The sequence below is a fragment of the Cetorhinus maximus genome, chromosome 11, assembly GCF_964194155.1.
Source record: "Cetorhinus maximus chromosome 11, sCetMax3.hap1.1, whole genome shotgun sequence".
NCBI classification, from domain to species: Eukaryota; Metazoa; Chordata; class Chondrichthyes; order Lamniformes; family Cetorhinidae; genus Cetorhinus; species Cetorhinus maximus.
Window position 1 is genome coordinate 66,202,333 of NC_135889.1, and position 12,633 is coordinate 66,214,965.

Here is a 12,633-nt window from a genome sequence, read left to right on the forward strand (position 1 = left end):
AGGAGGCCTAAACTGCACACAGTATTCGCGATGCGATCTTACCAATGCCCTGTATAACTGAAGCATAACATCCTTAATTTTGTAAAAGCAAAATACTGCAGATATTGGAAATCTGAAATAAAAACAGAAAATATTGGAAAAACTCTGCAGGTCTGACAGTATCTGTGGAGAGAGAAACAGTTGATGTTTTGAGTCCGTATGACTCTTCTGAAGGAGAGTCATATGGACTTGAAACATCGATCCTTACTTTTATGTTCAATTCCTCTCATAATAAAGGATAGCATTCCATTAGCCTTCTTGATTACATGCTGAACCAGCACACTAACTTATTGTAACTCATGCAAGAGACCACCGAGATCCCTCTACACCTTGGAATTCTGCAGTCGTTCTCCATTTAAGAAATACTCGGCTTTTTTGTTCTTCCTGCCAAAGTGAACAACCTCACATTTTCCCACATTATACTCCATCTGCCATATTTTTGCCCGCTCAATCAACTTATCTATATCTGTCAGCAAGCTCCTTATGTCTTCTTCACAGCATATTTTCCTACCTATCTTTGTGTCGCCTGCAAATTTAGCTACCATGTCTTCACTCCCCTCATCTAAGTCATTGATGTAAATTGTAAAAAGTTGAGGCTCCAGCACAGACCCCTGCGGGACTCCACTCATCACATCCTGTCAATCAGACAAAGATACATTTATGCATACTCTCTGTTTTCTGCCAGTCAGCCAATCTTCTATCCAGGCCAATATGTTACCCCCTACACCATGAGCTTTTATTTTCTGTAATAACTTTTGGTATAGCACCTTATCAAATGCTTTCTGGAAATCCAAGTACAGTACGTCTACAGGTGCCCCTCTATCCACCACAAACACGTTAGGAACATCCCAAGTTTGATCCAATGTCTATTACCTGGTCTTAGCTTGGGCAGTAGTAAGGGCACCATAATGAGTGGGGCTGGGAAAGAGGAGGGAGAGGAAAAAAAAGACAGGTTTTTCACCTCTGATCAACAATCCATTCTGCATGTTTGAATGAGGACATGAGTGGCCTTGCTTGCCAATTCCTCATCCCATCAGTCAAGTATATAGCCAAAACTTTACAGCTAAAGATTACGCATAAAATATTACTACTCTGATGAGATTTCTGAGGACAATTGGCTATAATCATAACCTAGCCAGGAACCAATTCTATCCAGGAAGTTGGAGGAACAAAATTGGTGAGAAAAAAAAGATAAGGGTATTCAGCAAAATATATCAAATAGCAAGCACTTTCAAAAGTAAAACAGCCATTATATTGTTACTTTTATCAGGTACTTTACTGGGATAATTCAAATGTTAATGCCCAAATTAACTTGTGTCTGGACCATTCAATAAAACACAATAAGCAAACTGCTCTACAATATGGCTCCTCATTTGCACTCATGACAGACTATTCTGTTATAAAAGTACCATTTTGAACTTATGTCTTCCACTCGGTGCACCTCTAGAAGAATATTCCCCCAAGGTTCAGACAAAACTTCTAAATTTACCTTGTTCTTCCAATGAGACTCTAACACTAGAATTTTCTTCAGTTTTTTGTCTAGCAAGTTCTTCCTGTTCAGGTGTCCAATGGATGTGATCCCTGGAGAAAAAGGTCAATTTTCTTTTTTTTAAGGATTGCAGAGGAAGGTACACATTGCAATGATTTGCACATTTTATGCTCGTCCTGTTACTGGGATAGAATAGAAGACAAAGATGATTTGGAAATGTTTGGAGTTGATTATTTGCCACCCTCTTCTTTTTCCTCAATATTTCTACACATGGAAGCATAAAGATACTTTTGTAAGAAATTCATAAAAGGAGGGGGAAAAATTGCAGGTCTCACCATATTCCAGAAGAAACATTATTAGATCAATCGCATTCCACAAAAATAACATAAATTGATACTACGTATACTTACATTTATGACTGTCAGGTCAATGTTCGGACCTAAGCGGTCTTGCATTAAATTTCATTACTACACTACTTGCTGCAGAACCTTTTAACCAGGAAAAAAATTTAATTTAAAATTCAAATTATAAAATTCGTTGAAATCATATCAGAAGCTCTTGTTTGAGTTGTTTCTGAGCAAAAGAGAATTGACTAACGATGGAATAAATAATGTATAAGTAATACTTCTTAAAACAAGATTTTAAATGAACAAATATGTAATCTGAAATTACATTTTTATACCAGATTTCCAACATCTGGACTATTTTACTTTTGTAAATATAATCTGGTTTGTTAAACATCCACTTACCACATATTATGTTCAAATACTTTATTAGGATCAGATAAAATTCGAGAGCCAAGAGGAGCAGTTGGTCGTTTACTACTTTGGAATCTACATTGCAAGCCAAGTTTTCTCAGCAATGCAAAAGACAGTGTGTGAGCCAACCACACTGGTGACTTCCTCTTCATATTGATGAAATGTCCTCTCCAAGGAATACAAATATATTTAATTGCTGAATTCAGATAGATACAAAATAAATTAATGCAATAACTATTATGCTTTGAGGGAAAAAACAGCAAAATGAAGAGTGAAAAAAAGGACCTTTCATTTCATTTTCAGCATTAGAAAGCAGTAAAGAACAGAAATACTTTTCTTACGCCCAGTGCTTATGAGCATAATGAATCACTGTGAGGTGCAGTGGGGAGGGGCAGGGTTAAGGATGTAATTGTCACATTAATAGGCAGTTTGAAGGATGGGGCAGGCAGAGGAATGAGTAGAAAGGAAACATTCAACTTTAGACAGGTAGGTTCTGAGGAAATGAGACATGGCCTGAGAAATTGGACTGGACAGTAGAGTTAGAAGTTAAAAACAGAAGATAAGCTTTTTGAAAAATCCTTATTTATGCTTTGGTTTCATTGGAAACATCAGTATTTATTGCACACCCTTATTTACCTAGAGATTGTGCAGGTGGGTTCTCTTCTTGAAACGCTGCAATCTATGGAGTAATGATGCTCCTACAATTCTATTAGGTCAGGAGTTTCAAGATTTTGACCCAGCAACACTTGACACATGTTCAAGTATGGATGGTGTATGACTTGATGGGGAACCTGGAAGTGATAATTGTTCCCGTGCACCTACTGCCCTCACCTTATCAGGTGATGGAGCTCATGGGTTTGGGAGATGTTACCAAAAAAGACTGGCAAGTTACTGTAATGCAGTCTGTTGATAGTACACAGTGCAACCAAAGTACATTCGTAAACATTAGGGTTGTGGCTGAAGTGCCAGACAGGACTATTCTATCTTGGATGACAGAATAATTTTTTAAAAAAGTAACCTTTATAGACTTGTAATTGGATGTTCAAGATGCAGCTGAACATCACATTCCTTTTAAAAACTTCACATTGATTGGATACTTTGTGTATCCTTTCCATTTATCGGTTGTACACCTTCTCAAAGAATTCAAGTAAGTTGAGGACACACTACCCACTGCTTTTAAAATTATGACTGTTCCTTTGGGGCAGTTCGTTAGATCACCTGTTTTCCAACTGAGATCTCCAGTTAGATAAATTAATTCTGCACAACCATCACTGGATTGCTTTAGTTGACATTATTTCTATTTTCTGCAATTAAAGCACTGTTTTCCATTGAGTAGCTCTATTTCAAAAATTAGGAGGTTGATGCACAGATTATATTACTATTTATACAGATTCTTAACCAAGAGGTTTAAAGACTGAGCTACAGAAATGTAGATTGTCTCTACATTAGGGTGTCTGTCTAGCCTTTAACATTTTAATATGGGATATCCCCTTTCAAATACTGATCCACTGCAGGGGATCTCCCATTGTGCCTTCCAAAGGCAACTTCAGTAACGCAGTAGAAAACATGATTGTCCTTACAACACCTATTTTATTGGTATACAGAGGCAGAACTAATATACAGGTAAGTAAACGCTATTTTCCTGGGACACAGTACTTTGGTCTGAAATCACAAACAGCAACTTAAATCCCACCCCGGCCATGTGATTGCAGGTCATGGCACTGGAATCAGAGACATTTGACCCGCGCGCCTGTTTAGAATTACCGGCTTTCAAAAGAGACAGAACGCACCGCTCAAGGAGCAAAAACTCACCTTCCGCAACAAACCACTCCGAAACACCGGAAGTACAACGACACAAGGTTACAGCTGCGGAATGGAGCAGTGCCTTTTGGGAGGCGTAGGCCTTGAGCCGCAGAAGAGCGACTACAACTCCCGGCAGCCTCCGTGGCATAACGGCGCGAGGGTCCACGTGCTGCTGTCAGTCATTTCTAGGGCTCAGGAAGCAGAGCGGGCGCGTGGGTCGAACTTCCTCCTCTTGCAAAGCAAAAGAAGCGTCAGTCAAGAGTAAACAGGGAGTCCGACTTCTTCCATTCTGGTACGGGGCATGTGCCTGACCGCCTTTTTAATTTAAAAAAAAACACAGCTTTATTGTGTACTTGGTGTTACTTTCTTAGAATTAGGGGACAGTGATCATAGAATCATGAGGTTTAGACTGGCTATGGAAAAGGACAAGGAACCATTATTTAGAGTAAAAATAATTAATTGGAGGAGGGCTAATTTCAATGGAGTGAGAACAGATGAGCCTAGGTAAATTGGAATCAAAGGTTGGCAGGCAAAATACTGTAATTGAACAAAGCGCAGCATTCGAAGAGGAGATTGTTTAGGTACAGTGCAGGTACCTCCCCATCAGGAGGAAAGGTGGGGCAAACAAAGCCAGAGTACCTGGATCACAAAAGAGTAAGTTGACAAAAAGGGTCTATGTGACAAATGCCAAGTAATTGTCATACAAGTGAGAACTAGGCTGAATATAGAAAGTTCAAAGGGAAGTGAAAAAGGAAATAATAGAGGCAAAGAGAGAGCATCAGAAAAGATTGGCAGTCAACATAAGTGAGTCCAAAAGTCTTCCATAGGCATATGAATAGCAAAAGAGGAAGAGTAGAGCTGTTTAGAGACCAAAAAGGGGATTTACACATGGAGGCAGAGTGTATGCGGAGGTATTAAATGTGTACTTTGCACCTGTCTTGATCAAGGAAGAAGATGTTGCCAAAGTTGTAGTGAAAGAGGAGATAGTTGAGACATTGGATAAGCTAAAAATTGATTGAAAGGGGGCATTAGAAAGTTGTCTCTACCCAAAGTTGATAAGTCACCACAACCAGATGAGAAGTATTTGTTTTATGTAATAGAGGAGGGTATAAAGTGGGGTTCCCAGGGGTCAGTACCAGGACTACTGCTTTTCTTGATATATATTAATGACCTAGACTTAGGTGTACAGAGCATAATGTGTAGATGGCACAAAACTTGCAAGTGTTATGAACTGTGTGAGGAGGATAGTGATAGACTTTAAGAGAACATAGGCTTGTGGAATGGGCAGATAACACACACAGAGAAGAGTGAAGTGATACATTTAGATAGGAAGAACAAGGAGTGGCAATATAAACTAAAAGATACAATTCTAAAATGGATGCAGGAACAGTTCTAAGGCTATATGTTCACAAATCCTTGAAGGTGGCAGGGCATGTTGAGAAAGTGGTTAATAAGGCATACAGAATCCTGGGCTTTATAAATAGAGACTTAGAGTACAAAACAAATAAGTTATGATGAACCTTTATAAAACTCTTGTTCAGCCTCAACTGTAATATTGTGTGGAATTCTGAGCACTGCACTTTAGGAAGGTCATGAAGGCTTTAGAGAGAATGCAGAAAGGATTTACTGGAATGTTTCCAGGGATGAGGGATAGATTGGAGGCTGTTCTCCTTAGACGAAAGAAAGTTGAGAGGGGGTTTGATACAGGTGTTCTAATTATGAGAGGACTAGACAGAGTAGGTGGTGAGCAATTGTTCCCATTGGTAGAAGAGTCAAGAACCAGAGGATACAGTTTTAAGGTTATTGGCTAAAGAACCAAAGGCAACATTTGGTAAAAATGTATCAAGGAGTAGAGTTTGACTTTATGGGCTAGAGAGGACCAGTCAAAAAAGCATTTTCCATACAGGTTCTGAAACCAGTACAGAAGTGCTTTCTTGACTAACCCATTCTTAATGTCATATTTCATTTTAATGTCTTGATTGTAATTTTGATGCCATTCAGTGTCCAGCTTTTCAGCTGTTGGTGACAGGAGATTTTGGAAGTCTCAAGTGCTGCAGGACATCAAGATAGCTTACCCATTTTGATCAGGAGGTCAGTTTTCATGCTGGGGCTCCTGCCTTTCCTCTTTCCAGCTACTTGCAATCAGAGCTGATTAGCACAAGCTGTGACCTGACTCTACTTTTAGGATCCAAAATATTCTAAGTAATCTCACTTTAACAAGGTGCGAACTGCTGATGGAACAGTTTAGTCTTCCCAAAATTGCCAGAATTATTAATAAGTTAAAAGCAGTTAGTGTTAATTGTGTGATATAGACAGCTGTCTGCCATAAACTTGGGTGGTATTGGGAGTGAGACCTGTACTGTAGTTTTTGCAGCTTGTATTCTTATTGCTAACTTGCATTCCCACAACAGTTGTTGCAGTGCTGCAATTGTAGTGGAATCTGGTGTTAGGACCTGACCTAATAATACCTCTCTGATTAGTTCATGCATAGTTACCTTTAGCTTAATTGGAAATATGGTTTTGATTGCTGGAATGTAGCATCTTCTTCATTGGAAGCTATTTCATGATAAGCTGTTGCCAACCAAATGTAAAAAATATATGTATATTTGCAATGTGTTTTAAAAATATTCAGGCTTTCATACATTTTTAACAAAATATCTTTCATAGATCCAATCAAGTGGGGAGAAATTGGATTTTCACTTCACTGTGTCACATACGCTGATACTGAAAACATAATCTCAAGATCCATTGCAAGGACCCTCGGGGCAGAAAACATAAATAGTTTACTCATGAAACCATCTATGAAAATGTATGGTACAAAGAAATCTGCCAACATTTCATGTTTAAGGAAAAAAAATAACTGTTGCATTTTGTCTGCAAGATCTATTGGCTTGTATGGAAATGAAGATGGTTCTGTGCTCAGAAAAAACTTGACCATCCTCCGTCAGTTAGTATGTCAGGTAAGTTGTGGTCAGTGTCACTTCTATTAATATTGCACAATCTGTTTACTAAGGATTTTGTATCTGCGGGGCACTTTTGTTTTTCACACTTGCACGCTTACTAGTGTCATGTTTTGGCAGTAATAAAGAAATACAAATATGAAGAACAGCTGAGATTATTACTTTATGGAGCTGTTGAAAGTTATGAAGCAGTGGGACAGAGTAGAAAGAAACATCATGTTTCCAGTGATTGAGAGCTCTTGAACTTGAGGTGTAGGCAAAAGATTACATATACGATTTAGGAAGAAGTTACAGAGACGTTTTTCTTTATGTAGAGGGGGTTGTGAAGTTTTGAAATGCACATCTGGAGCTGCTGATTACGTAGAAATAATGTCAATATTTAAGAATATGTTAGATTGATGGTTGGAGGGCTCGTGAATAAAAGGATATCTGTGGAGGGCACATAAATTAAGACAACTGCTTATAGAAAGTAAGTGCCAACATGAACTGATTGGACTTGGCCTGTTTCTCTGTTATAATTTCTATGTAAGTAAAACAGAAGAGAATGTACCAATCAAAATCAAATAAAATAGTGAGGAAAATCCCCAGTGAGGAACCACCAAGAATTTACAAACTAATCCAGAATAACCAGTCAGAAGAATATACCAGTAGTAATAAAACAAACCAGTTGAATTACTAAGCACCTTTTTGAAAATTTCATCTGCTATTTTTCCCTTACCAGCTCAAAATTTTAAGATCCAAAATAATGTTTTAAACAAAATAAAACTTAAATCACATGCTTCAGAGTAATGTGGTTAAATTTATCCACCGGAATTAACTTTTCATAGCTTCACTAAAGTTATTAGTTCAAAGCTTAGCCCCTCCCAAAAGCCTAGTGTTAGAATCTAGCCCAAAGCTTTCACTGGTAGCCAAAGGTAGATCCTGCAGTGGGGACATGTGCAGCGTGCGCAAGTTCCCGGATACATCAGTGCCATTTAGTTAGCTCCTCTCATCAGATTTTAACAATACACAGTTTTAGCCATTTATCATTTCACAGGTGGAAATGCTCAGGCAACATGATCTCCAGCAAAATCATAACATAAGGTTCTTAGAAAAAGTCAATTTATCATGAGTTAACTGAATTGGTTAGGTATCTTCTTTTACAACAAACTTGAATTTAATTGATAATATCACTTTTTAAATCATGGGAACCTTTTATAATGAAATCTGTTCTACCATGTCCTTGTATCACTATATCAGGAGTGGACTGATTGATCATAATGTGGAGTATGACTGACATTAAAGCAGTACAGCCCCATTTATTATTTTTTTTTTGACATGTTAATGGTTTGTCATTGTGCATTTGTGTCACAATTCAGCATCACAACTTGTATGCAAAATTTCTTGCAATTCACCTGGCTTAAGTTGCATATTTGGAAAGTCACATGTCAGAACTCAGGTAAGTGAGGAAAGCAGCCAGGAAAGTACTATGAAAACAAGCAATCCTGAATGACCAATGAGGAGAAAGGTGAAGGTAAACTAATCAAATGTTTCAATAAAATGTGCTGCTATTTTGAATTTCACTTAAATTCTGTATTTTGTTCTGGAAGCTAAGAAACCTATTAAATAATATATCATTCAGAGTAAAACATTTATCAAATAAGGAACTGGAAAAATATTTCCTACATTGAGGATTCCACTCCTCCCCACAAAAAAGTACTGTAAAAAAAAAACAATTATTTCAGCCCCTACATTCCACAATCCTCAATACTCCTTCCATAGTGCTGCCAAACTACTGGACCAACCACTTAGTGCTACTAAATCACAGGGACGGCATATGGCTAATTTCCATGACCTCCCTTAGCTCTGCTTTTATATTCTTTTTATAACTAGGTACCCAAAACTGTACTCAGTACTCCATCTATAGCTCAATTAAGATGTTGCACAAGTGTCATGACTCACTGGGGATAGTGCGTTGTAATATCAAGCCCCACTGTTCCCTGAGCCGTGACAAATGTGAAAAAGTTTGATCAAATCACAAGATTGCCCCAATTCTACCTAACTGTTTAATATAGGTTAACAGAATACAAGCATCAGGTTTGTAAACTTAATAAGTAAATAACTGTTTATTGAACAAACTGTTGTTAACCAGTGGCAAAAGAAAGAAATATGAACTGCTAATTTCTAACTCTATAACCTAAACTCTACCCCTTCTTAAATCCCTATGCACACATACAAGACACACAAAAACACTGATTTTAAGGGTGGAATATAACAGTTCAATAGCACCAATTCCGAAGTACAGGATTCGACGGGTTGATTTTGATCGATGTCTTCCAAATTTGGGAGGAGGCGATGGCATAGTGGTATTGTCGCTGGACTGATAATCCAGAGACCCAGGGGAATGCTTTGGATGCTGGATGAAAGTCTGCCAGTTAAAAATCTGGAATTAAAAGTCCAATGATGATCGTGAAACCATTCTCAATTGTTGAAAAAACCCATCTGCATCACGAATGTCCTTTAGGAAAGGAAATCTGTCGTCCTTTAGGAAAGGAAATCTGTCGTCCTTACCTGGTCTGGCCTACATGTGACTCCAGACCCACAGCAATGTGGTTGACTCATAAATGTGGGCAGGACAGACCCAGCAGAGGTGGAGGCACAGTGGGATACAGTTGGGAGGGAGTTGCCCTGGGAGTCCTCAACATCGACTCTGGACCCCATGAAGTCTCATGGCATCAGGTCAAACATGGGCAAAGAAACCTCCTGCTGATTATCACCTGCCACCCTCCCTCAGCTGATGAATCAGTGCTCCTATATTGTTGAACATCACTTGGAGGAAGCACTGAGGGTGGCAAGGGCACAGAATGTACTCTGGGTGGGGGACTTCAATGTCCATCACCAAGAGTGACTTGGTAGCACCACTACTGGCCGAGTCCTAAATGACATAGCTGCTAGACTGGGGCTACGGCAGGTGGTGAAGGAACCAACAAGGGGGAAAAACATACCTGACTTCATCGTCACCAACCTGCCTGCCACAGATGCATCTGTCCATGACAGTATCAGTAAGAGTGACCACCGCACAGTTGTTGTGGAGACTAAGTCCCGCCTTCACATTGAGGATACCCTTCATCGTGTTGTGTGGTACTACCACCGTGCTAAATGGGATAGATTTCAAACAGATCTAGCAACTCAAGACTGGGCATCTATGAGGCACTGTGGGCCATCAGCAGCAGCAGAATTGTACTCGAACACAATCTGTAACCTCATGGCCCAGCATATCCCCCACTCTACCATTACCATCAAGCCAGGGGATCAACCCTGGTTCAATGAAGAGTGCAGGAGGGCATGCCAGGAGCAGCACCAGTCATATCTAAAAATGAGGTGTCAACTTGGTGAAGCTATTTGACTACTTGCGTGCCAAAGAGCATAAGCAGCAAGTGAAGAGAGAGCTAAGCGATCCCACAACCAAAGGATCTGATCTAAGCTCTGCAGTCCTACCACATCCAGTGGTGAATGGTGGTGGACAATTAAACAACTTACTGGAGGAGGTGGCTCCACAAATATCTCCATCATTAATGATGGAGGAGCCCAGCACAGCAGTGCAAAAGATAAGGCTGAAGCATTCGCAACAATCTTCAGCCAGAAGTGCCGAGTGGATGATCCATTTCGCCCTCCTCCGGACGACCCCAGCATCACAGATGCCAGTCTTCAGCCAGTTCGATTTACTCCACATGATATCAAGGAATGGATGAAGGCACTGGATACTGCAAAGGCTATGGGCCCTGACAATATTCCAGCAATAGTACTGAAGACTTGTGCTCCAGAACTTGCCGTGCCCCTAGCCAAGCTGTTCCAGTACAGCTAGAACACTGGCATCTACCCGGCTATGTGGAAAATTGCCCAGGTATGCCCTGTACGCAAAAAAAAAGGACAGACCCAACCCGGCCAATTACCGCCACATCAGTCTACCCTCCATCATCAGTAAAGTGATGGAAGAGGTCATCAACAGTGCTATCAAGTGGCACTTGCTTAGCAATAACCTGGCTCACTGATGCCCAGTTTGGGTTCCACCAGGGCAACTCAGCTCCTGACTTTGTTACAGCCTTGGTTCAAACGTGGACAAAAGAGCTGAACTCACGAGGTGAGGTGAGAGTGACTGCCCTTGACATCAAAGCAGCATTTGACCGAGTGTGGCATCAAGGAGCCCTAGCAAAACTGGAGTCAATGGGAATCAGGGCGAAAAACTCTCCACTGGTTGGAGTCATACCTAGCACAAAGGAAAACGGTTGTGGTTGTTGGAGTCATTTCAGCTCCAGGACATCACTGCAGGAGTTCCTCAGAGTAGTGTCCTAGGCCCAACCTTTTTCAGCTGCTTCATCAATGACCTCCTTCCATCATAAGGTCAGAAGTGGGGATGTTCGCTGATGATTGCACAATGTTCAGCACCATTCGCGTCCCCTCAGATACTGAAGCAGTCCATGTCCAAATGCAGCAAGACCTGGACAATATCCAGGCTTGGGCTGACAAGTGGCAAGTAGCACTTGCGCCACACAAGTGTCAAGCAATGTCCATCTCCAACAAGAGAGAATCCAACCATCGCCCCTTTATGTTCAATAGCATTACCATCACTGAATCCTGCACTATCAACATCCTGGGGGTTACCATTGACCAGAAACTGAACTGGACTAGCCATATAAATACTGTGGCTACAAGAGCAGGTCGGAGGCTAGGAATCGTGCGACGAGTAACTCACCTCCTGACTTCCCAAAGCCTGTCCAACATCTACAAGGCACAAGTCCGCAGTGAGATGGAATACTCCCCACTTGCCTGGATGAGTGCAGCTCCTACAACACTGAAGAAGCTGGACACTGTCCAGGACAAAGCAGTTGGCTTGATTGGCACCACATCCACAAACATTCACTCCCTCCACCACCGACGCACCGTAGCAGCAGTGTGTACCATCTACAAGATGCACTGCAGGAATTCACCAAGGCTCCTTAGACAGCACCTTCAAAACCCAGGACCACTACCACCTAGAAGGAAAAGGGCAGCAGATAGATGGGAACACCACCACCTGGAAGTTCCCCTCCAAGTCACTCGCCATCCTGACTTGGAAATATATTGCTGTTCTTTCACTATCACTGGGTCAAAATCCTGGAACTCCCTAACAGCATTGTGGGTGTACCTACACCACATGGACTGCAGCGGTTCAAGAAGGCAGCTCACCACCAACTTCTCAAGGGCAACTAGGGGTGGGCAATAAATGCTGGCCCACCCAACGAAGCCCACGTCCCGCGAATGAATAATATAAGAAAAAATTCCAGTCAGTTCTTGTTGATGACATGAGGTGGTCTTCCAGCACTTTCAGTATTCAGCTCACTGGTTGAGCACCTGCCCTTTCAATGTCTCTAACAGTGATTATTCCCCGTTGTCTGTTGACAGGGATTTTCAGAGAGCGAGCAGGTTATAGAGATATGAGAAGAACAGCCAGCCAGCTATCATTGCCGAATTACTGGAATCTTCCACACAGAGCAGGAGGAGGTTTTAGGCCTTGTTCCTTTCAGGCTAGGAGCTATTCTGCTGCCCTGCTTCTCATACCTAACTT

General features: G+C 40.9%; 2 protein-coding genes across 6 annotated transcripts in view; one reads left to right on the plus strand and one right to left on the minus strand.

Annotated features, from left to right (window-relative positions):
- LOC144686662 (tRNA N(3)-cytidine methyltransferase METTL2-like) overlaps nt 1–4,155 on the minus strand; it is a 39,791-nt gene extending 35,636 nt beyond the window's left edge. For 2 of the 3 annotated variants that reach the window (XM_078552162.1, XM_078552161.1), the window contains exons 1-3: nt 4,099–4,155; nt 2,278–2,482; nt 1,529–1,620 (exon numbers count right to left, since the gene is read on the minus strand). In XM_078552162.1, coding sequence (XP_078408288.1) covers nt 1,529–1,620; nt 2,278–2,438 — 253 coding nt within the window. In that variant the 5' untranslated portion in view covers nt 2,439–2,482; nt 4,099–4,155. Of the gene's footprint in view, nt 1–1,528; nt 1,621–1,938; nt 2,017–2,277; nt 2,483–4,098 lie in introns of those variants that run through there. The other variant, XM_078552163.1, reaches the window with a different exon arrangement.
- Nucleotides 4,156–4,327: 172 nt separating this feature from the next.
- dcaf17 (ddb1 and cul4 associated factor 17) overlaps nt 4,328–12,633 on the plus strand; it is a 50,490-nt gene continuing 42,184 nt past the window's right edge. The window contains exons 1-2 of one of the 3 annotated variants that reach the window (XM_078552167.1): nt 4,328–4,381; nt 6,757–7,049. In XM_078552167.1, coding sequence (XP_078408293.1) covers nt 6,879–7,049 — 171 coding nt within the window. In that variant the 5' untranslated portion in view covers nt 4,328–4,381; nt 6,757–6,878. Of the gene's footprint in view, nt 4,382–4,539; nt 4,744–6,756; nt 7,050–12,633 lie in introns of those variants that run through there. The other 2 variants (XM_078552164.1, XM_078552166.1) reach the window with 2 other exon arrangements.